General features: G+C 39.9%; 1 protein-coding gene across 1 annotated transcript in view; it reads right to left on the bottom strand.

The window, feature by feature from the left end:
* FREM2 (FRAS1 related extracellular matrix 2) overlaps positions 1–24,917 on the bottom strand; it is a 166,105-nt gene that overhangs the window by 72,192 nt on the left and 68,996 nt on the right. Inside the window, 3 exon segments of the mRNA XM_038573169.1 lie at positions 7,026–7,151; positions 13,723–13,953; positions 19,730–19,876. Coding sequence (XP_038429097.1) covers positions 7,026–7,151; positions 13,723–13,953; positions 19,730–19,876 — 504 coding nt within the window.

A 24,917-nucleotide genomic window follows, 5' to 3' on the forward strand; every position in this document is an offset into this window, starting at 1 on the left:
CCCCTTCCACAGTTTGGCTATAGTGGACATTGCTGCTAGAAACATCGGGGTGCAGGTGTCCCGGCGTTTCACTGCATCTGTATCTTTGGGGAAAACCCCAGCAGTGCAATTGCTGGGTCGTAGGGCAGGTCTATTTTTAACTCTTTGAGGAACCTCCACACAGTTTTCCAGAGGGGCCTCCCCAGTTCACATTCCCACCAACAGTGCATGAGGGTTCCCCTTTCTCCGCATCCTCTCCAACATTTGTGGTTTCCTGCCTTGTTAATTTTCCCCATTCTCACTGGTGTGAGGTGGTATCTCCTTGTGGTTTTGATTTGTATTTCCCTGATGGCAAGTGATGCAGAGCAGTTTCTCATGTGCATGTTGGCCATGTCTATGTCTTCCTCTGTGAGATTTCTGTTCATGTCTTTTGCCCATTTCATGATTGGATTGTTTGTTTCTTTGGTGTTGAGTTTAATAAGTTCTTGATAGACCTTGGATACTAGCCCTTTATCTGATTGGTCATTTGCAAATATCTTCTCCCATTCTGTAGGTTGTCTTTCAGTTTTGTTGACTGTTTCTTTTGCTGTGCAGAAGCTTTTTATCCTGATTAAGTCCCAATATTTCATTTTTGCTTTTGATTCCTTTGCCTTTATAGATGTATCTTGCAAGAAGTTGCTGTGGTCAAGTTCAAAAAGGGTGTTGCCTGTGTTCTCCTCTAGGATTTTGATTTATTTTTTATTTTTATTTTTTATTTATGATAGTCACACACAGAGAGAGAGAGAGAGAGAGAAAGAGAGAGAGAGGCAGAGACATAGGCAGAGGGAGAAGCAGGCTCCATGCACTGGGAGCTTGACCGTGAGATTCGATCCCGGATCTCCAGGATCGCGCCCTGGGCCAAAGGCAGGCGCTAAACCCCTGCGCCACCCAAGGATCCCTCCTCTAGGATTTTGATGGAATCTTGTCTCACATTAAGATCTTTCATGCATTTTAACTGTATCTTTGTGTCTGGTGTAAGAGAATGGTCTAGTTTCATTCTTCTGCATGTGGATGTCCAATTTTCCCAGCACCATTTATTGAAGAGACTGTCCTTTTTCCAGTGGATAGTCTTTCCTGCTTTGTCAAATATTAGTTGACCATAGAGTTGAGGGCCCATTTCTGGGTTCTCTATTCTGTTCCATTGATCTATATGTCTGTTTTTGTGCCAGTACCAGACTGTCTTGATGATCACAGCTTTGTAGTACAACCTGAAATCTGGCATTGTGATGCCCCCAGCTATGGTTTCCTTTTTCAATATTCCCCTGGATATTCGGGGTCTTTTCTGATTCCACACAAATCTTAAAATGATTTGTTCCAATTCTCTGAAGAAAGTCCATGGTATTTTGATAGGGTTTGCATTAAATGTGTAAATTGCCCTGGGTAGCATAGACATTTTCACAATATTAATTCTGCCAATCCATGAGCATGGAACATTTTTCCATCTCTTTGTGTCTTCCTCAATTTATTTCAGAAGTGTTCTATAGTTTTTAGGGTATAGATTCTTTACCTCTTTGGTTAGGTTTATTCCTAAGTATCTTATGCTTTTGGGTGCAATTGTAAATGGGATTGACTCCTTAATTTCTCTTTCCTTCAGTCTCATTGTTAGTGTATAGAAATGCCACTGATTTCTGGGTATTGATTTTGTATCCTGCCACACTGCCGAATTCCTGTATGAGTTCTAGCAATCTTGGCGTGGAGTCTTTGGGGTTTTCTATGTAGAGTATCAGGTCATCGGCGAAGAGGGAGAGGTTGACTTCTTCTTTGCCAATTTGAATGCCTTTAATGTCTTTTTGTTGTCTGATTGCTGAAGCTAGAACTTCCAGTACTATGTTAATAGCAGTGGTGAGAGTGGACATCCCTGTCGTGTTCCTGATCTTAGGGGAAAGACTCCCAGTGCTTCCCCATTGAGAATGATATTTGCTGTGGGCTTTTCCTAGATGGCTTTTAAGATGCTGAGGAATGTTCCCTCTATCCCTACACTCTGAAGAGTTTTGATCAGGAATGGATGCTGTATTTTGTCAAATGCTTTCTCTGCATCTATTGAGAGGATCATATGGTTCTTGTTTTTCTCTTGTTGATATGATCAATCACACTGATTGCTTTACGAGTGTTGAACCAGCCTTGCATCCCAGGGATAAATCCCACTTGGTCATGGTGAATAATCTTCTTAATGTACTGTTGGATCCTGTTGGCTAGGATCTTGTTGAGAATTTTTGCATCCATGTTCATCAGGGATATTGGTCTACAATTCTCCTTTTTGGTGGGGTCTTTGTCTGGATTTGGAATCAAGGTGATGCTGGCCTTATAGAACGAGTTTGGAAGTATTCCATCCCTTTCTATTTTTCAGAACAGCTTTAGTAGAATAGGTATAGTTTCTTCTTTAAACATTTGATAGAATTCCCCTGGGAAGCCATCTGGCCCTGGACTTTTGTGTCTTGGGAGGTTTTTGATGACTGCTTCAATTTCCTCCCTGGTTATCGGTCCTGTTCAGGTTTTCTATTTCTTCCTGTTCCAGTTTGGGTAATTTGTGGTTTTCCAGAAATGCATCCATTTCTTCTAGATTGCCTAATTTATTGGTGTATAGCTGCTCATAAGTTTTTAAGATCGTTTGTATTTCCTTGGTATTGGTGGTGATCTCTCCTTTTTCATTTGTGATTTTATTAGAGTGTTTTCTCTTTTGTTTTTAATAAGGCTGGCTAATGGTTTATCTATCTTATTAATTCTTTCAAAGAACCAACTCCTGGTTTTGTTGATCTGTTCCACAGTTCTTCTGGTCTCTATTTCATTGAGTTCTGCTTGAATCTTTATTGTCTCTCTCCTTCTGCTTGGTGTAGACTTTACTTGCTGTTCTTTGTCCAGTTCTTTTAGGTGCAAGGTTAGCTTGTGTATTGAGATTTTTCCAAATTTTTGAGGGATGCTTGTATTACGATGTATTTTCCTCTTAGGTCTGCTTTTGCTGTATCTCAAAGCTTTTGAATGGTTGTATCTTCATTCTCATTAGTTTCCATGAATCTTTTTCATTCTTCTGTAATTTCCTGGTTGACCCTTTCATCTTTTAGCAGGATGGTCTTTAACCTCCACATGTTTGACTTTCTGCCAAATTTCTTCCTGTGATTTAATTCTAGTTTCAAAGCATTATGGTCTGAAAATATGCAGGGGACAATCCCAATCTTTTGGTATCAGTTAAGACCTGATTTGTGGCCCAGTATGTGATCTATTCTGGAGAAAGTTCCATGTGCACTTGAGAAGAATGTGTATTCAGTTGCATTTGCATGTAAAGTTCTGTAAATATCTGTGAAAGCCATCTGGTCTGGTGTATCATTTAAAGCTCTTGTTTCTTTGGAGATGTTGTGCTTAGAATATCTATCGTTTGTAGAAAGCACTGTGTTGAAGTCTCCCAGTATAAGTGTATTATTATCTAAGTATGTCTTAACTTTAGTTATCAATTGATTGATATACTTGGCAGCTCCCATATTAGGGGCATAAATATTCATGATTGTTAGGTCCTCTTGTTGGATGGATCCTTTAAGTATGATATGGTGTCCCTCTTCATTTCTTACTACAGTCTTTGGGGTAAACTTTAATTTATCTGATATAAGGATGGCTACCCCTGCTTTCTTTTGAGGACCATTTGAATGGTAAATTGTTCTCCAACCTTTTATTTTCAGACTGTAGGTGTCCTTAGGTCTAAAATGAGTCTCTTGTAGACAGCAAATAGATGGGTCTTGCTTTTTTATCCAATCTGAAACCTTGCATCTTTTGATGGGATCATTAAGCCCATTCACGTTTAGAGTTACTATCGAAAGATAGGAATTTAGTGTCATCGTAATACGTATTCAGTCCCTGTTTTTGTGGATTATTTCTTTGGACTTCCTCTTTCTTTTATAGAGTCCTCTTTAATATTTCTTGCAGAGCTGGTTTGGTGGTCACATATTCTTTCAGTTTCTGCCTATCTTGGAAGCTCTTTATGTCTCCTATCCTGAATGAGAGCCTTGCTGGATAGAGTATTCTTGGCTGCATGTTCTCATTTAGGACCCTGAATATATTCTGCCAGCCTGTGGAGAGCTCTACTGTTCATCTACTATTTCTCCCCATATAAGTTAGAGGTCTCTTGTCTCTTGCTGCTTTAAGGATTTTCTCTTTATCTTTGGAATTTGCAAGTTTTACTATTAAATGTCAAGGTGTTGAACAGTTTTTATTGATTTTAGGGGGGGAGCCTCTCTATCTCCTGGATCTGAATGCCTGTTTCCTTCCCCAAATTAGGGAGGTTCTCAGCTATGATTTGTTCAAATACACTTACTGGTCCTCTCTCCCTTTCAGCGCCTTCTAGAACCCCAATTAAATGTAGATTTTTCCTTCTGAGGCTGTCATTTATTTCCCTTAACCTTTCCTCATGGTCTTTTAATTGTTTTTCTCTTTTTCCTCAGCTTCCTTCCTTGCCATCAACTTGCCTTCTATGTCACTCACTCTTTCTTCTACCTCATTAACCCTCATCGTTAGTACCTCCAGTTTGGATTGCATCTCATTTAATTGATTTTTAATTTCCATATGATTAGATCTAAATTCTGCAGTCATGAGGTCTCCTGAATCCTTTATGCTTTTTTCCAGAGCCAACAGTAGCTTTATGATTGTGCATCTGAATTGGCTTTCTGACATCGAATTGTAATCCAAATTCTGTAACTCTGTGGGAGAGAGTATGGTTTCTGATTCTTTCTTTTGTGGTGAGTTCTTCTAGTCATTTTGCTCAGTGCAGAGGGGCTAAAAATGAGTTGTACTGGAAAAAGGAAGAAAAAAAGAGAGAAAAAGAAGAAAAAACAAACCAAAAAAGGAAACCAAGAAAACAAAAACAAACACACACAAAAAAAGAAGGAGGGGTATCCTGTGGTTCTATGTACTGTAAATCCCTTGACTTCCCCTGGAGCTTTCCAGTGCTGCTTGGTCAAGAACTTGGTCTTCCCCTGTCCTTCCAGCTGGTCTTCTAGGGGCAGAGACTGCTGTGCTGAGTCTCAGGTGTGTGCACCTGGGGGAGCTGCCCTGCTCCCCCACCAGGTGCACGGCTCAGTGGGAGCTGTCTATCCTGTGAGGCCTCTGTTCCCTGGCGGCCCCTCTCTGTCCCAGGTACAGGGTGATACCAGGAGGGACAACCACACTGGCGGCGGCCAGCTCTCCAGCCCTGGAGTCAGCTCCTGCAGTAACTACCATAACTCCCAGTCCGCAGGGGCCTGGATGCTCCCGGGGCGGGGGGCACTGATCTGCACAGCTCAGGGCACCCCACGGCAGGAGCGTCCTCTCTGTCCTGTGCCCTCCCACTCTGCCTGTCCTCAGGGAGCGCAGGATGCTGGGCTGTGTCCCCTGGCCCCTGGGCTCCGGCCGCAGACCCTCCCGCAGAGCCCCGCCTGGGCTGCTCCCGGCACACTGGGCACTCCAGCCCTTGACTGTGTTCGGCCGCAGGGTCAGTCGCTCTCCCCCCGGTGCACTTCCTCTGTTAGTGACCCCAGAACCTGGGGGCCCCACTGCCCCTCCTGCGGTTCTGCCCGAGTTCCCTGCTAAGTGCCTTTCCGTCCAGGAAGAATCTGGTGGGGATATTTTAAAGTTCCTGCTTCTCCGGGTCTGGGCTCTCCTGTCCCAGAGGCTCTTCCCGCCTGCCCTCAGCCTGGCTCCTCTCGGCCCCTCTCCCACTGGATTTTTTTAAATTTATTTTTTCCATCTTCCTACCTTATTAGAAGCACGAACTTTTCTCACTGTAGCACTCCAGCTATTCTCTCTTTAAATCTCAGGCCGAAATTTGTAGGTTTTCAGGATGATTTGAAAGTTATGTAGGTAAGTTGGTGGGGACAGGTGACTTGGGGACCTACTCCTCCACCATCTCGCAGCGCCCCCTAACAGTTATTTTCATATGCAACATCTTCATGTTCAGTTCATATATATGAACCTCCTCAGAAATTGCAATAGTGCCTATGTACTGTTTCAGCATCTTGAGTCATCTACACAGTGGTCTCAAACATACAAAGAATATCACATTTCAAGTGTTTTCCTCTCTACTTCCTGCCACTGGACATTCAGTAGAAGACAATATTACAAAATAATAGCACCTACAATTCCAATGCTTCCCGTGTACAGGCAAAGTGCTAATAAGCACTTTTATATGCATTACCTTCTTAATCCTCTCAACACTCTAGTACAGGCTACACATTGGAGGTTTACAGAGGTTACACCACTTGCTCTGGGACCCAGAGCCCAAGGTGACCCTGAAGTCTGTGTTCCCGACCACACTTTCTTCCTGGCTTTCAACTCATGTAACTACACTAATGGGACTTATCACGATTGTCTCTCAGATATCAACCACATATATGACCTTTTCTTTTACATTCTTCGAAAATCTACCTGTTTCTTAGAAAGATATTATATTAATGAATATTATGTATTAATTTTAATTTTGTATCGCATAAAATCACCTTTCAGAGGAGGCTTACCCAATGAGCAAAAGAAATATTTTCAAATTCAGAGGCGGCTTACCCAGTGAACACAAGAAATATTTGAAATTCAGAGGAGGTTTCCTCAATGTACAAAACAAATATATGGAAATTCAGAGCTTCAAACTAGTTTGAAATTAGTTTCTTTTCCTTGGGTATATATTTCTCTGCTTCTCTCTCTCTCTCTCTTTTTAAAAAAGAATCCTCTGCTACTTGATTGAGTTTGGGTGGAGGAAGAAAACTTCAATTTCTTGCACCCCGAACAGCTTTTATCATCACAATAAGTAACCACACAAATCAGATATGTTTTGATAAGTAACAGCAGTGCTCCCAGGCCTTCTTGAAAGAGGTCCTCAGCAGTGTAATAGTGAAGGAAGACTTCTGGATAAATGCTTTTTTTTTTCACCTTATGAAAACTGTAATAGTAAAGCACACCCCTCAAGGCATAATGTTATGGTTTCCACATGTCAAAGAGGCTTATATATACATCTCAGGGTGGCGGGCGCAGTTCAGTTCTTTGGTAAACCGACGTACCTTGTTGTGTGTAACAGATCACCATCAGCTCCTGGCTCACGTCTCCACTCCTCCTAATGGGAATGAACAGCTCACCGACGTCTTCTTCAACAGAGTATTCAGACTGGGGAATAAATACAGTTGACTCTAAGGAGAAAACACAATCACAGCCACTATTGTTTTTGTCAGAGCTTCGAGCAATCCTATGCAAATTCAAATTGCTCTAACTTTTTCCCCTTGCATATTCTTTTAGAATAAAACCGAGTGAGGAGGAGAAAAGGGGAGCAAAAGTATATATAAAGCATGCAGGCTCTGGGCAAGTGAATTCTTAATCTTGAAATAAAATCCAAAGTGGCTTTTAGCTCTACAAATTGCTTTTTTTTCTCAATGGGCTCTTGACAAACTTCCTTTAAAAGTAACTTTGTTCTTTGACATAGATCACCACCTTCCAATGATATAGTCAAATTTAAGAGGCAGAAGAGATGTCAGGGTCAGCATGTCCCACCTTGTACTTTACACATGAAGAAGCCTGGGTGCAGAGAGTTGAACTTGTTTGCCTACGCTTCTTACTAGATGAGTTGAAATTAAAATTTAGATCTCATAAAGTGGACTCTAGTACTCTTTACATCAAATTTGTTCCTTTTGAATGATTAATGATTAAAAATATAATAATGCATTATTCAACACTTGATTATTTTTTGTTTGGCTTGATTTTTAAATAGCAGTTCCTTGGGCACCTGGGTGGCTCAGTTGATTAGGAGTCTGCCTTTGGCTCAGGCCCTGGGGACTGAGTCCCACATCAGGCTCCCTGCTCAGTGTGAAGCCTGCTTCTCCCTCTCCCTCTGCCCCACCCCCTCCATGCTCTCACTCAATCTCAAATAAATAAAAAAAATCTTAAAAATAAATAGTAGCAATTTCTTTAGAATTCATAAGTCTATTAATCAGCTCTAAGGAACATACCTTTGGTATGTCCTTCCTCCCCTAGAAAAAGAACAATAACACATAGTATACAACATTGTATTTATATAATAAGTCTCAATGATTCATTTTTAAGGTAGTTGAAAGACACACTAGATAATAAAAATGGCATAACTAAATTGGTGAAAAATACAGCTCAATGTAAAAGTATGTTGAGTTTGGTAGAACATTTAGCTTGATAAATTGACATGATAACCCACAAACAGACACTTTGGTGACTGTGAGTCTGTTTCACTGAAAGTCGCACAGACACTTAGAAAATGCTTCACAGTTATTTTTAAAACAGCAAGCCATACTGCTTTTGATGATTACAAAAGACCATTAGACAGAAGTGCTCAAGAGGGTCCATGATCCATCCTCTCCACCCTGCCCTGTGCCCCAGTTGCTGACTAATATGAGCCACATCAAAGATTTCCCTTGTGCTCTGGCTTCCAGTTGGGTCAGGCCAAAGGGGAGCATGGGCAGGACTTGGAGGTCAAAAGTAGAATGAGGTCTGTGGCCTTCATTCCCCTGGCTCCTTCAGGGTTTAGGGCTGGCCACACCCTTTCCTCCCCAAGTAAAGGGCCCACTGGACTCCCTCGCTCACTCTTGGGGCTCAGCTAACTTCTTCTCTTGCCCTCAGGCCTAGAGGTGGTAATGGTGCCTTTTCTTACTAGACTTTAGTATGCTTGGTGGTTTCCCAATCTTTGCCTTTGCCTTTGTAAATAGTCATATTATTACATTCTTTTTAAATTACTTGAATTAATTTAAATTTAAATCATTACATTTAAAGAATTGAATGTGTCATTTGTTTTCTTCTGAGATTCTGACTGATAGACCAATTTTAAAAATAGTACTATTAAAAAGCCAAAAAGGGTGGATACAAGATTTTATGACTAATTATTCATTTATCAAATAGATTGGGTGACTTGTACTTGCCACACACTCCTACTAGGCAGAGGAGATATGGAAGTAAGCAAAATCTCTGGTCTTAGGGGGTTTTCATTCTAGTTGGGGGTGGGGAAGAGGAACAAAATAAACAAATATACAAGAATGTATATAGTATGTCAAGAAGTAACAAGTCATATGAAGAGAACAGAGTGTGCTGCAGGGCACAAAGGCCAGGGCAGGATATGTGCCATGGTGGGCCTGTGTTATATAGGTAAGTATCTCTGACAGAGTCACATTTGAGCTGAGATTGCAAGGTGGTAACCAGATGCCCTCCATGAATGACTTACAGAAGAGAATTCCAGGCAAAGGAATGAACAAGTGAAAAGGGCCTCAGGCTAAGTTATGCCAGGCGTGTATAAAGAATGGCCAGGAGGCCAATGTGGCTTGAGTAAACTGAATAAGTAAGAAAGGGCAAGACATGAGACCAGTGAAATGGTGGGTGGTAGAAAGATGGCTTGGTGCTTTCAGGATCACTGGGAGGACTTTGGGTTTAAATCAGAGTAAAATATTATGCAAATAATCAAAGATTACCCAATGGGATGAAAACACACAATGGTTATTCAAAGTCTGCCATAGCAAAGGAGTCAGCCATCATCACTTGTCTTTGGCAGACACTCAAAGGCAGGTGGAGGAGTTGTAAAGCTTTATAGTGGAATAAAGGAGAGGCTGCAAGTGTGCCTTGACAAGAGGCTGTCGGTACAGGGAAGCTGTGGGCAGGCTAACTAGAAGTGGGGCATCCTATGTGACTAGTTACAGGTACACATCTGGTTTCTCTGGTTGGTCTTCAGTTGAAAACGAAGACAAAAATGAGGGAAGCTCTCAGTTATTGATCAAATTTTGACCATTTGAGGCTGATTGCTTCAGAGGCTGTGGTTTTGCTCCCCAGTTGCTGTAGACTGTGCGTCAGAGTTGTATTTTAATATGTGGTCTGTCCACTGTCTGTGTGTATATTTATCCATCTTTCAATATAAAAGCATGAGAAGTCTTTGAATATGGGGATACTGTAACTTGACATATTTTAAGAACATTATTTTTGGCTCTTGTGAGATAGACATTGAAGGCCAAGAGCTGGCAAGGAGCTTAGTTGGGAGGCTTTGCAACCATCCAGGACAAAGATCAAAGAAGACTGGATCAGGCGGTAGCAGCAAAGCTGATATAATATGGTTGTGTCCAGGACATACAAAGGAAGAGCCAGAAGAGTTTTCTTTTCTTTTTTTTTTTCTTTTAAGATTTTATTTTTTTATTTATTCATGAGAGACACAGAGGCAGAGTCACAGTCAGAGGGAGAAAGCATGCTCCCCGTGGGGAACCCGATGTGGGACTCAATCCCACAACCCTAGGATCACAACCTGAGCCAAAGGCAGACAATCAACCACTGAGCTACCCAGATGCCCCCCAGAAGAATTTTCTAATGGATCAGCTGTGGTATGTGAGAAAACAGAAGAGTCAAGAGTAACTCCAAGTTTCTTGACCAACTAGAAAGATGAAAGTGCTGTTTATAGAAGTGGAGGAGACTGCATGAGAATCAGATTTATGGGTGGATCAGGAGTTCCATTTTGGACATATTAAAATAAAGATTTATTATTTATTTATTTATTTATTTGTTTGTTTGTTTATTTGAGGTGTCTTTTAAATATCCAAGGTGAGATATCAAATTCGCCAGTTGGGTATACAATCCTGGATTTCAGTGGATAGGTCTAGATTGGAAGGATAAAAGTGGGAGTTACTGGCATGTTGTATATGAAGTCAGAATAAAATTATTTAGGGAGGGACTGTAGATAAAGAAGACAATGGATCCAGGAACCAGCCTCAGGGCATTTAGAGGTCAGAGAGATAAGGAAGACTGACCAAAGGAGGCTGAGAGGGGTCCCAGTGAAGAGAATAACCAAGGGAGTGTGGATAAGGGAGGCCAAGTGCAAAACATGTTTTTAAGATACAGGGACCGATCAAAGGTTTCAAATGCTGTTGACAAGTCAAGAAAGTTGAGAATCGATCATTAGATTTGGCAAAGTGAAGTCACTGGTTATCTTTACAAGAACTGGCTCAGTGGAGCAGGGGGACAAAAGCCTGAAGGAATGGGAGAGAAACCGGAAGACAGTAGGCTGTTAATGGCAACAGAGTGACATCTGGAAATATCTTGTTTATTTTTAACACGAGGTTTTGTAAGGGTAAAATTACTCCCACTATTATGAAGTAGGATTTTACCAAACATAAAATTTCAACATAGAAATGATCAAAGCACTTCATCAGAAAAAATACACAGAGTGCCATGGAATATTCAAGTCAGGTGTTCAATGAGTTCCAATGAGTTTCTTCATTAACTAACGGAAATGCAGTCTGGTATCACTTAGGTCATTTATTCCAACAGCATTAGTATAAATTTCACAAAAAGTTTTCTTTCTTTATTAAAGTTTGCTGTGGACTGAATGTATCCCTTGAAATTTATACATGGAAGCCCTAACTCTCAAAGTTATGCTACTGGAGGTGGGAATGGTCAGGAAGTAATTAGGCTTAGATGAGGTCTTAAGGGTGAGGCCCTCATTTGGGGATTAGTATCCTTAAAACAAGAGGAAGAGATCTCTCTCTTTCTCAGTCTTTCCACTCACATGCACCAAAGAACCACATGTGATCACACAGCAAGAAGGCAGCAGACCACAAGCCTGAATCTGCTGGCACCTTGATCTAGGACTTCCAGCCTCCAGAATTGTGAGAAATAAATGTCTGTTGCTTATACCACCCAGTGTGTTAGATTTTGCTATAGCAGCCTCAGCTAAGGCAGAGTTGATCATATATAATACTTATCCTATACATCTAGTCTATACTGGCCAACTCTTAGATAAGTTATTCATATAAGTCCCACATAGGGCATTGTAACTTCAGACCTTGAGTCCTTGAGTTTTGGTTCTTCCTACACCTTAAGGACTTGCTGTTAGTACCACCAGGTTTGACTTATGAATAAAAATGGAAGCTAGGTGTCTGGAGTTTGCCCTTAGCTCTGGAGCCCACTCCTGTACTTGGTCTGACAGAGGGTGAACAGGTCCAGCACCATGTTTAGGTCTTCTGCACACCTAACTTTGGACAGAAATGCGTGGTTTATGGGAGAAACTGGAAAAGGAGAGAGGGAGAAAAGCTTCCCCGGCAGATGTTTCAAGTTAGTTCCTCATCCAGAACACGACCTAAACGCTTCACATACTTTTCCCTCCCCACTGGAACTTTCTGTGTGCATCTGTAAAGGATGGAGATTGTGGAATCAAACTGAAACAAAAATACTTAAGACATGCATGATGCAAGAAATGGCATCAGGGATACCTGGCTAGCTTGGTCGGTGGAACATGTGACTGTTGATTTCAGGGTCATGAGTTCAAGCCCCACACTGGGCCTAGAGCTTACTTTAAAAAAAAAAAGAAAAGAAAGAAACAAAAAAAGAAATGGCTTCACACAGGCTCTAACTGATGGGCCAGTTTATACGTATTACAGTTGCCACGGGCTTGTTTATTATGCTAGCACTCATCCAAAACTCAGAACTAGAAGAAAATTTAATTATTTATACCTAGATAGTGCAGATAAAACTAAATGTAATTAAATGCCAACTGTTCTTTAAAGGAAGTATAAACATAATTGAACTTCAAATTAAACTAAAGGAGAGATGTTAAACAAACAGACCAGAGCCCCATTTCTCTTACACTCTCTAATTATGTTCAGTCTTTTAACCCAGAGGTTTCCACACATCTCCATTTCATGTACTCAGTAGATTGTATCTTCATAGAAAATTTAAGAGTTTTCAGCCTGACAAAATAAAGTAGGCTGGCAGTTGAAAAGAAAGTCACGTCTGGCTTCTGACAGGATTTCAGCTTTAGAAGAGTCTCTCCAACCTTTGTATAAATGCCAACTCTCAAAAAGCCATTCAACCTTTTTCTTTTCTTTCCTTTTTTTTTTTCCCCCTGACTGCACTGAGACAAGCCAGCACTGTAGAAGTATGGCAGGGGGAGGGAAGAGGTCAAGTTACACACAAAAGCAGTGAGATTCACTTTTACCAACATCAGCCAAAGGTGTACCCTAACAAAAAAGCATCACCTGATATAAATTAAGAGCAAAAATACAAGACACAAGTCACTGAAGAGTGGGGAGAGGTCGGATATGTTTTATGTAACAAATGTGGAAGCATATGGGCCAAATGAAAATTTCTGGCTCATAAATATATGTAGGAAACTTGAACAATCAAATATTATGGGAAGCAAATTACTCCCTAAATGGTCTAATTCTTAAACTATTTGTTTAAAGGAAATTTTAAAAGACCTTAAGAAGTGAAGAACCAATTCAAAAAAATGAGATGAGCAATATTCATTTCTAAAGGATAAAATTAGGGCAGCCCAGGTGGCTCTGGTTTAGCACCACCTTCGGCCCAGGGCCTGATCCTGGAGACCCGGGATCGAGTCCATCGGGCCCCCGGTGCACGGAGCCTGCTTCTCCCTCTGCCTGTGTCTCTGCCTCTCTCTCTCTCTCTCTCTCATGAATAAATAAATAAATATCTTAAAAAATATTTTAAAAAATAAAGGATAAAATTAGAAGAGAAAGAATATGTTCATAATCCTATGTGCATTTGTGGTTCATTTACTTGGAACAATATTTCTTCCCTTATTAATTTATTAGTTTTTGGCTTCCCCTTCACATCAGCATATCTGAGAATATGGTCCCATTAGACTAGAACATTCTCCCCACAGAAACACTGAATTTAAAACTTCCTTTATAAGGTATTTTGTCATTAAAAACCCAACAGCAACAACACAAACAAGTTGATGATAGCTCTTACCATCTCCTGGGTCAATGATCTCCACTGTGGTCACTGTGGGAAACTCCAAAGCAGCCAGCACCGGCTCTGAGAGAACCACCTGGAAGGTCTCCGACTGCTCATGCTCCCCATCGCTCATGATCCGCACTTTCCAGGTTGCCCTGGTCTGGCCTGGGTTGAACTGTACTTGTTTCTGTGCTTTGCCCTTGAAGTCTTTGTCTTTTTCTGCAGTCCCATCTCTTGTGCCAATACCTTCACAAAAACATGGTATCATTTTCTTAGTTTCAATTAGATTATTTAGGTTTTCCCTGTTGTTAACTTTTTGTGTTACTTTATCCTACATTTCACTAGATCCAGCTTTGATCCCATGAAATGGACAATTGGGTGCAGGTTCCACAGTGAAAGTGTTCTCCTGTAGGTGTGTTGGTCAGCTCATGATTGTTTTATTCTTACCTCATGATGGTTTTCCTGTATATTCTCTGAGCTATGTTTGTGTTAGATGGAACCTCTTATAAAGCAAGACCCCGTAAATTGATTATTCATGTTGTGAATATTCTCACTCCTGCAAATTGGTTCAGTCTAAAAACTCTTCATATTTACTTTTCCATGTGTTTATGCTGCACATGTCATTTGATAAATAACAAGAAAAATTCTCTAACTAGAAAATATAAACCAGTAAGAAACTCTGTTAGTCAAGAATTCTTTGATAATCAAAGTCGTAAATGACCAAGCATAATAAAGAATTACAGTATTGTCTACACATTTACTGGAACTAGGACCCTTAGAAGAATCTAATTCAGTGATTCTCAACATGACCACAGCCAGGTTTTTTCTTGTGGAACTCTTCAGAATTCCATGAAACCATGTGAACAGAATGGGAGAGCTAAATATTTATAGTTATTATAAGTAGTACGTTTGGCTTACTCTGATGGTTCACTCAAGGTCAACTGCAGTGAGCTGGGGAGGCTGAAGGATCTCTGAGTTTTTCACTACATTACAAGAGGATCTTTAACATTACTGTACCATGTATTCAAATCGTAGATTATCTATAGTCAGCAGTCAACAAATTCAATGTCATAGAAAAATTATAAAATTGCAGTAGCACTTGTGTTAGTGGACCCTAAGTACTGAATCAGAACCTCTTAGCAAGTCAAGTTAATAATTTTCAAGCATATTTCTTTAAACATTGGCATTTTGAGAGAAGTTGGTAGGAAAAACAGGCTTTAATAGGGAAAAATAAAATCTTGTAACTATTAGATTTAAAAGTCTGAAAATAAAGTCTTTCTAACATTTCTCATTTAATTGTTTCAGACAGTTGTTCTGTCTTTTTAGATAACAGTCCTTATGTAAGATTAGTGTATTTATTGCTTCACCTGACTAACATTACTGCTAGTCTCATCTTAAAATGAAGATGAAAATAAATATTTCATTAAAATATTTTTGTCTTACAGAGCTCAGAAAAACAACTGAGATACAAATGTTGCATTTTCTTTTTTTTAAGATTTTATTTATTTATTCATGAGAGAGACAGAGAGAGAGAGACAGAGAGAGAGGCAGAGACATAGGCAGAGGGAGAAGTAGGCTCCATGCAGGGAGCCTGATGTGGGACTTCGATCCTGGGACTCCAGGATCACACCCTGGGCTGAAGGCTGGCACTCAACCCTGAGCCAGCCAGGGGTCCCGCATTTTCTTTTTATTAGTAGGTAAAACATGATCTATTTAATGTCAGTAGGAAAAAGTGCACAGAATCAGGAATTTTAGCACTACATATTTTGTTGAATGTTACAGACTTCCTGTTAGCTCTCTAGTTCCTAATGCACACAGGCAGGTTGTCAACACCTCTTGGGTCCACCATAATTCGCTGCCAAGGTGATGATGATAGGAATCATTCTGAGGTTCCAGTGTACATGCTGCTCATTGATCCATCTATCCCCAGTGGCATGAGCCAGGCAAAGAATCTTTTATTTGGTGTCTGATAACCACTGCCCACTTCTCTGTTTTGTTTTGTTTTAGCAATCATGCAATTTTCCTTGGGATTCAAAAGGCAGTTAAAGACAAAAAGGAATGAGTATAATACAAGGAACTTCCACTAGTTCCAACTAGTCATCCTTACTAAGTGATATCAAGTTATCCACCTAAAAAAATCGTATGTTATAACACCAAATCTCACTGTTGCTGCTAAAAACATGTATAATTTTTTGGGTGGATTTTATAAAATATGCCCAATTATACGTAAGTTATAAATAGGCAAAACTGTTGATTCGCCAAGCAAAGAGGAATGGACTTCAATTTTTTTAAGATTTTATTTATTTATTTGAGGGGGGGGAGAGAGGGGAAGAAGGAAAGAGAGATAGAGAGAGAGAGAGAGAGGGAGGGATAGCAAACAAGCAGGGGGGAGGGGCAGAGGGAGAGGGACAAGCAAACTCCTCATTAAGGAGGGACCCCAATGAGGGGCTTGATCCCAGGACCCTGGGCTCATGACCTGTGCCAAAGACAGATGTTTAACTGAACTGAGCCACCCAGGTGCCCCTTCATCTTGTGAAAAAAAAGAAAAAGGCTGTTGTTTTAAATTGTTGATATGCTTCTCAAACATGAGATAAAACTAAAAAGGACAGGTTATATTTTTAGAGGATTAAAATAAGACAGATGAAATACTAAACTTGTTTTGGATCAAAAATAAAGATTTTCTTTTTATAGTTAACACACATACCTACTCTGAGTATAGTGCTTATCTATCTTGTTACTTATAGTGTGATCCATGGACTAGCAGCATAAGCAACATCTGAGAGCTTATTATTAGAAATGCAGAATTTTAGAAATCCCAGACCCACTGAATCAGAATCAACATTATAACAAGATCCAGGAAAAACTCATGTGCATTAAAATCTGAGAGTAGGTAGACACATACTAAATACTTCATAACTCCACAAGGACCTTTACATAGGTGCCCATTTTAATAAAGGATGAAGAAATGGCATATAGACTGTGGAGGCCACAGATTAGTCCACATTTTCATATAATGTGGTGGATGGGACAGTTCAAGTGCACACAATGCTCAAAAAATGCTCTTACTTGGAGATACAAATATTCAGCTGGTAAACCATATATGTTATAAGTAACATTATTAGATGGGGCAAAAAGAATTCTGGAAATTAAAAAGCTTACAAATTAGGCTTAAACTTACGCTTTTATTTTTTTCAAAAAGAATTAATTATTAAACAAAACATATTACTTTGATTTACTGAGTGAAACCACAATTGCATCTTTTCCTCTGGCATGAAAAAATGGCACAGAGGTCAAGCAAGGTACTTTTGGAAGGAGAGAATAGATTTCATACCCTACCTCTGCCACAGAGCAGCACGGGGATCTCAGGCAGGTTATGAACCTCCTCAGTTGCGGAGAATTTAAGAAGCACCATCGTGGGGTAGTTCAGAAAGTTAGCTCCGGGGCCAAATTTCAGCTCTGCCCCTTGGTAGCTTTGGACATCTGACAACCTCTCTGTTTCTTTACCTGCATAATGGGGTTTATCAAGACACTCCTCTTATGGGGTAGACTATGTAAGGTATTGGGCACTAGGGCTGGCACATAATAAGAACTCAATAAATGTCAGCTATGATGGCCACTTCATAGTCCATTATGTAACACAATGCCTGGCACTGAGTAAGCACTCAAGAAAATATCAGGTTGAGTCAGCAAACAAAGTAAGTCGTTAGGAGTAAGAGACAAAAGTAAAAGTACCTAATGTGCCTAATGAAGTATCTTGTTACTTAGTAAATGCTCAATAACTGGCAGTAATAAAATCTTTGAAATTCAAACACCCTTATGAAATGCAAAGACATATTTAATTTATTAATGGGTTATATTGGTTATAAAATGAAAAGTTACCTCTGATAAAAAAAAATATATATATACACTTCATGTAATTCATGGTTTACTAGCTGTGCTCCTAAAGGTAAGTGACAGTCTGCCTTTAGAGATCTTGTAAGCTATCTAATTCTAAAAGTTCGTAAGTCAAAGTGGAGGTTTTAGGAAACAGGAACATGAAACACATTCATTGTAGAGCTTCCTGGAGGCTGCCTTCCTCTTTAATCTGCCTTCTATTCTCTATCCCAGCTTGAATCCTACTGCCATCTTCAGTGATTGATGGGTGTGGGCCACACACAGAAGTCTTTCCAACTTCCTATCTCCCCAGGTTACTAAGTAACGTGAGGTTAACCAAGGAGAGTTAAGAACCTTTGTAGAATAGCTGGAACTCATCTCCACCCATAGGAAATAAGAGTTCACAGAAAAAATAACATTGGGAGAGAAAAAGAGCTCTTGTTTGACATTTTAGGATTCAGCTTTAAAAAGAAAACGAAGAGAAAAATGTGGAAAGATTTCCCATTTCAAAATATCTTTCAACTGTTAACTTTTCCATGAATTGCGTGGATTTTGTGTATGTGAGTAAATTGAGTATACCCACCAGGAATTCAGGCAAAATGCAAATAGGTGAAGGCATCCTTAAGAATTGCTAAGGTTCTCTGTGTTTTAGTTATTTTCCCCCTATTCTCAAGCACAAAGCACAGTTAAGGCTCATCACTCGCAATAAGTAAAACAGGATGAGATTCCTGGTCTGCAGAGCACGTGTGTGTGTGTGTGTGTGTGTGTGTGTAAAGAAAACATGCTCCTAACCAGAGAGCAACAGGAGTGTTCCCTGTGCTTTCAAAGGTTGGCACAGAGAGTGTAAATGACAGCTGAGAAGAGGTGCGTGCAAGCAGAGCTGCTCTGGCTGCCGAAGGTCTGCAGGTGGACCAGTTCCCCTTGAGCTAAGTAATCCTAAGAGATCCGCAGACCGTAGTGTGAAAATCCCTCTTCTACAGTTAAAAAACAAAAGCACTCTTTAAGAAAAAAGGGAGTAATTAATATCCAGCATCCAAACATCAGAGGGAACAAGGTGGGTGGGTGGGGACTGTGGCTGTGGCTAAGGCATGGTTTGTGCTGTGTGTGTGTGTGTGTGTGTGTGTGTGTGAGTGGGCATGTGCGAGTGCATAGGGATCTACTCATTAAGGCTTTTGCAAATTTTCAAATAATTGTTTTGCAGACAAACACAGGATTGCTCAGTTTTTATTCTTTTTTATTGCCAACATTTTCCTAGATTCCTATCTTAGCTGACAATGAAAGCTCTTTTACCTCATGAAAATTCTATCAGCCTAGATGTCTATAAAACCCACAATACCAAAAATAATATGATTGCTTGGGGTGCTATCACTTTTCATCAATATGCCAAATATTTTGTGCCATGTTAGTCTTTAAAGTTACCAATATACCTACTTTTCTCTATTTTATGCCTCCGTGAAATTGAATGTGAGCTTGGATTGGCTTGAAAAAAGCCCTTCTTTTTTGCTTTTGATTCTCAGTTTGATTTAAAAGGGAAAAGCAGCAAAAAAGTATTTAATATTTTACTGTTGGTTCTGAAGAAAAGTCATAATGTACATCTTTTATGTATTTTTTGTACTTTTATGCAACTTTTTGTGACCTGTGGCAGAGCATTCTAATGCAACAAATAGTAAATTACACTTCAATGCGTAATAGGTTACTGAATGTTTTTTCATTTGCTTATTATTAAAGTGGCCCTCATATATTTTTACATTGACATTCCTGCAGATTTGTATCTTATGGTTAAATTACAGATTCGCCTAAGCCTCTTCTAAGGTCTAGTGACGTTTATAACTTTTTAATTTATGAGTGGTTACCGTCATTTTTGTAAGGTTAAATAACCTTAGAGAAAGATCATATGTAGGTAGAAGGTTTGGAGAGGTATATGCAACTGGTTACACATTTCCTATATTTGCAGCCTTTTGTCTCTGTGATTTAGCCTTGACACAAAACTCTTGACAGATTCTTTAGCAGTTAAAGAACCTTTAAATGTCAACATTCCCCTAAGCTTTAAATCTAGAGCAGTAAACTAAACATATTTTAATCATGGTAAAATTATGAACTTTCACTAGAAAAAGGGGGATTTTGAGACAGAAGCGCAAATTAAACTTACTTATAAATGAAGTCTCTCCCAAAAACCCTCTACGTTTAAGAACGACATCTAGAAATTTGGAGTCCTCATTGATCAGGTAATATTCCTTTTCAAAGGAGATCCATGCCCAATTCAGACGAAAATGTTGCTTGGTTAATTTGTTTCCTCCTAGAAAACAAAAATTTAAAGCCCCAAATCAGTGCTTTCTTGAATGAATGACCTTAAAAATTCCACGGATGACTTTAATGATGCAACGTTAAGAATCACTATAGTTACTTGGTTTGACACGCAGCTCCAGAGCGCACACCTGGAGATACGGCTTCTGTTCGGCGACTGTCCTACAAAAATACAACAGTCGACATAATCCGTCACAAAATTCCTTGATCTTTAGAAGGCAACATGGGTAAGGAGCACACAGGTAAGGAGCAACCGGGAAGGAAGGGGCACACGGCGGCGTCCAGAAGCAATTCCATCAAGTTGCAGGATTACCCACACTCCACAAGGTGTCGCCGGAGAGCAGGTTTTCTTTCTGAAGCGGGTCTCAAGGCTCATTTGTGGGGTTAAACACACACACACAGATTCACAAATACCTTTTTCTGGTTCACCGAGCAATTGGGTGGAAAGCTTTAATTATAACCACTTAAGAAAAAACAAATACCGCTTCTCCGCCTCCCTTCCCCGCTCTACCCCACTCCACTCCTAAGAGCAAACAGCTCTTTTCATTGACTCCATCTCCTCTCCAGATAAGGCTCTGGGCCCCCACCCCCACGCCCACCACCCCGGAGCCAGCCCGCCAGCAGGAGCTGCCCAGCTGTGTAGGGCCTCTCCAGGAGAAAGCTGCGGGCCGGGAACATGAGAGGAGGAAGGGTTATCAGCTCATCACTCTGCAGTATCCCTCCACTTCCTTTGATCTACACCAATTATTTCAGAGTAAAGTGAGGTTTATAAACAAAGGCCTTGGTAACGTCTTTTAAGTCTTTCTGGAAAAGAGTGGGAAGAAGCCCAAATAACAAACACAGCCAGAGGCACCATTTTAACTCTAGTTTCTTCTCTTCTGAGTTCACACAGAGAGAGCTACTCTAGAGAAAAAGAAAGGAGTCAGGAAAACCTCAGGACTTTAATGGACTGAGGGCAAAAAAATCCGCACAAGGGGAAACACCGAGAGAATGAGTACACGAAAGAATGTTCATCTTGGCTAGAAATTTTTAACATAAAAGTCAGAGTGACTTTGAGTTATCAGTTGACGAAGAAGAACACTCAGTGCAGCAGAAATTATTTAGGGAAGACATATTTTTAAAATTACTGTGTTCGTGTCCTACTGTTTGGAACATTGCTTCTAAAAAGTAATAGGTAAGGAAGACGAGAATAACATTTGATCAATTAAATTAACAAAGAAGACATTTCGGATTTCTCACTGATTATTATATGGAAGCACCTTTGTTTTCTCTCTCACTTCGCCATCATTTAGATTGTGACTCCATCGAGCCCCAGATTTTTTCCCAAACTTCTTGTCGTGCTGTGCCAAGTCATTCCTTGTCCATCCTGACACCTCTAGCCTCACTCACGTCACGGTGCTTCTATACAGAAACATCCAGTCACACCCAACTTCTCTGAACATGCTGGTGGTGCTTGCACAGGCTCTGTCTCCTGCTCAGAACACCTTTAGCTTTTCTGCTGCTGTGTTTACTTCTACCTCTCTACCCAGTGATTATAATTCTTTGTCCACATGCCGGTATGTGCTTCCTCTAACTGCCTGAGTTCCTCGGGACAGGACTGGTCAAATTCATCCTAGTTTCTGAGTCCAAAGTAGGGGCTGCGACACAATAAGGATTGAGGAAACCTAGGTAATAAGTATGATTTTTAGGAGTAGAGTGTCTACTTTGTGACTCCTGCTTGTTTTATTCCCTTTTTTTCATAATGCTTTTCAGCCAACACAAACCAATAATAAATTAATTCTTGAGTTTTGACTGTGGGCAAAAACACCTGACCTCTTCAGTTAACGCTTGTGCTCAACAAATGAATTTTAGTTGATAGTTCTGAATACTTTATTGCTCTTTCCCTTATATCCAAGAAGAGATCACAAAGCACCCAGTTTCTCTATTTCTCTAAATTCTGACACTCTTTAGCTAATTGTAAGATCTGATTCTAATCCTTTCCTTAAATATTCCAGAAAATATCACACTTCTAAATATTCCATATCTTAGGAATATTTAATCAGTGAGGCCTTCACATTCTATATAAAACAGCCCCAGTGCAAACCGCAGCGTGCTCTAGGCCCATATTCTGATTAATTTTTTCTCCACAGTGCTTCCCATAACCTCGTATCCTATATATGTTTACTCTTTTGTCTATTCACTTTGTCTCGCCCTTTTGCAACACATGAGCCAGGAGGGAAGAGATTTCCTTTTGCCTAACTATTAGAGAAGTGCTTACTAAATGAGTGAGACACACTCTACAGTCTCTGTTGAAAGAAATTCAGCATTTTATTTTTTTTTTAATTTTTATTTATTTATGATAGTCACAGAGAGAGAAAGAGAGGCAGAGACACAGGCAGAGGGAGAAGCAGGCTCCATGCACCGGGAGCCCGACGTGGGATTCGATCCCGGGTCTCCAGGATCGCGCCCTGGGCCAAAGGCAGGCGCTAAACCGCTGCGCCACCCAGGGATCCCTGAAAGAAATTCAGTAGCGCTTCATTTCTCAGGCAACATTAATATCCTACATAAATGTAACAGAACTCTTTTGGTACTGAGTCTTTTGTTTGAAAAAAAGAAGTAATCGTTTTTAATAAAGGCTTTCTAAAACGTCCTGCATACTTCTATTCTTAAACCCTATGTGAAGGTTTTAAATGATTACCTATGAATGTAAATCACTGGGATTTGTGTTTATCTAGACATCCCCAGGGATTACTGATGATTCAGGACCTATTTAACCCTTTCCTTCCGTTATGAAGTAGCTTGCATGGTTTTAGGAATAGCTAACTTCATCTCTACTTACAAACGTATAAAATTTTCTCGGATTGATACTTATGTTCCAGATGAATGAAGGTGCCAGGTTACTGGTTAATCAAGGGTTTCAAGAGACACACAGCTAAACAAGTTTGCCAGGATTTCATATGTCTGCTGCTTTGAGATTTTATTTTATTTTTTTTTTAAGATTTTATTTATTGATTGATGAGAGACACACGGAGAGAGCCAGAGACACAGGCAGAGGGAGAAGTAGGCTCCATGCAGGGAGCCCGATGCAGGATCGATCCTGGGACTCCAGGATCACACCCTGAGCTAAAGACAGATGCTCAACCGCTGAGCCAACCAGGCGTCCCGAGATTTTATTTGAAATAAAATTCAGAAATAGTACCAAGAAACTTCGCTCTTGGTACAGTGACATGTGCTAGGAGAATTGTTTTAAATGCTTAGCATTCACTCTAAACCTGGGCTTTATAAATACATATTTTGCTAGAAAATATGAAGTTAAGTGTATAAAGCTTAATGCTGAATAAGTAAAATGCTACATCACCTCTGATTTATATTCATGTGAATCCTACTGCGTTTTGGAATTTGTAAAATCTTAGGTACTATTTCTCATGCAGGAGTAGTACAGGGATCTAAGGGATAAGCTGCAGTTTATTGCAATTCTTGTTATTAAAACTGACCTTGCACAGTTGAACTTTGTATTTTATCTAAAGAATGAAAAGACACATTATTTATTCATTTATCACATGCCACGCAAACTCCTCTAGAACCTTGATATGTGGGAATAATAAATGTTAATACTTTGACTAGCAATCGCTGCAGCTTACTGAATGTGAAATTGTAGGTGAAATTAACGTAAGCTATTGACAAATTTTTACTGCAATTTTACTTATTACTTACTTTATTATTTAATTTCATTTTGGGGGCTTATTTTATTACTTTGTTTAGTTTCTAGAACAGACTCTGTCATCTGTGATGCACAATGAACGAGTCTCAACGTCTCACTGGAAACAAGCTAAAGTCCCTAGCTGTGTCATAAATCCATAACAACAGGTGCCTGACAGCTGATAACCACACTCCCATAGGCTTTGTCCCCAAACCCTGACACTAAAGCCATTAAGGGTTTGATGAAAAGACCTCTTTTGAACTTTTTCCAGCTGGTCTTTAGGATTCTTCATTTTCTTTTTCAATGGGAACACAATAAGGTTTTTTTTGTTTTGTTTTTTGTTTGTTTTTGTTTTTTGTTTTTTGTTTTTTTTTTAGAATAACAAAGAATCACAACCTTCAATTAACCCCCCCTAAGAACACAGAGCTGCCTGCTTTCTCTAAAGACAAATTACACATCTTCAATACAAAACTAATGCCATACCTCTGACTTGTTTTGGTCAGGGTAATTTCTGGGTATCCATTTAGCTTTGACAATTTTTTAAAAATGTTTTCACAAGTATTTTTCTTGGAGAAAAGTTAGTTACTGATAGAGCATAATTCTATTGGTTAGCTTTTTCTAGCTTGCTAACTTTTTGTTTGCCCAGAATAAAGTTCAAACTGAAAGCTGAAACTGGGAATCAACTGTACAGCCATTTTAAAAAGCTGGACATGTCTTCTAAGTGAGCGATAGAAATAGATATTTATATTAGAAAAGATGAAGGCAATGGTATTACCTCATTTACTGGGAAAATTAGGTGACTAGAGCTTGAAGCAGTTTTGTTCCTTTGCCTTAGAAGGCAAGGACAGTGGTTAACAACCATGCAGGTACCATCAACATCTGTGTTACTATTTATAGTGAAAATCAAAAACTAAAGCTAAAATAAGGGATTTATTTCATTGCCATTTCTGTACTAGAATGGTCTTTTTTTTTTTTAAGATTTATTTATTTATTTGAGAGAGAGAGAGCATGTGAGCAGAGGCAGAGGAAGAGGAAAGAGAGAATCCCAAGGAGTGTGGAGTTCAACGCAGGGCTCGATCTCATGACCCTGAGATCACCAACTGAGCTGAAACCAAGAATCAGACACTTAACTGTCTGTGTCACCCAGATGTCCCTAGGATGATCTTTTAAACTTTGCTTTGCCTTAGAATCTTCCACACAAGAAACTTTAAGAGCTCCTAGAGCCCTGTCCTTTAGTCCTTAGGTGGATTTCAAAGTTTACTGAAAATCCCGGATGCAAAGCTGAAGTCAACTTGGCTTTGAAACATCCCTCCCCTTACCCCTGAGAGTTGACATTCAATGATGGGAGATGGCA

This window comes from Canis lupus, chromosome 25, assembly GCF_011100685.1.
Source record: "Canis lupus familiaris isolate Mischka breed German Shepherd chromosome 25, alternate assembly UU_Cfam_GSD_1.0, whole genome shotgun sequence".
In the NCBI taxonomy this organism is placed as follows: Eukaryota; Metazoa; Chordata; class Mammalia; order Carnivora; family Canidae; genus Canis; species Canis lupus.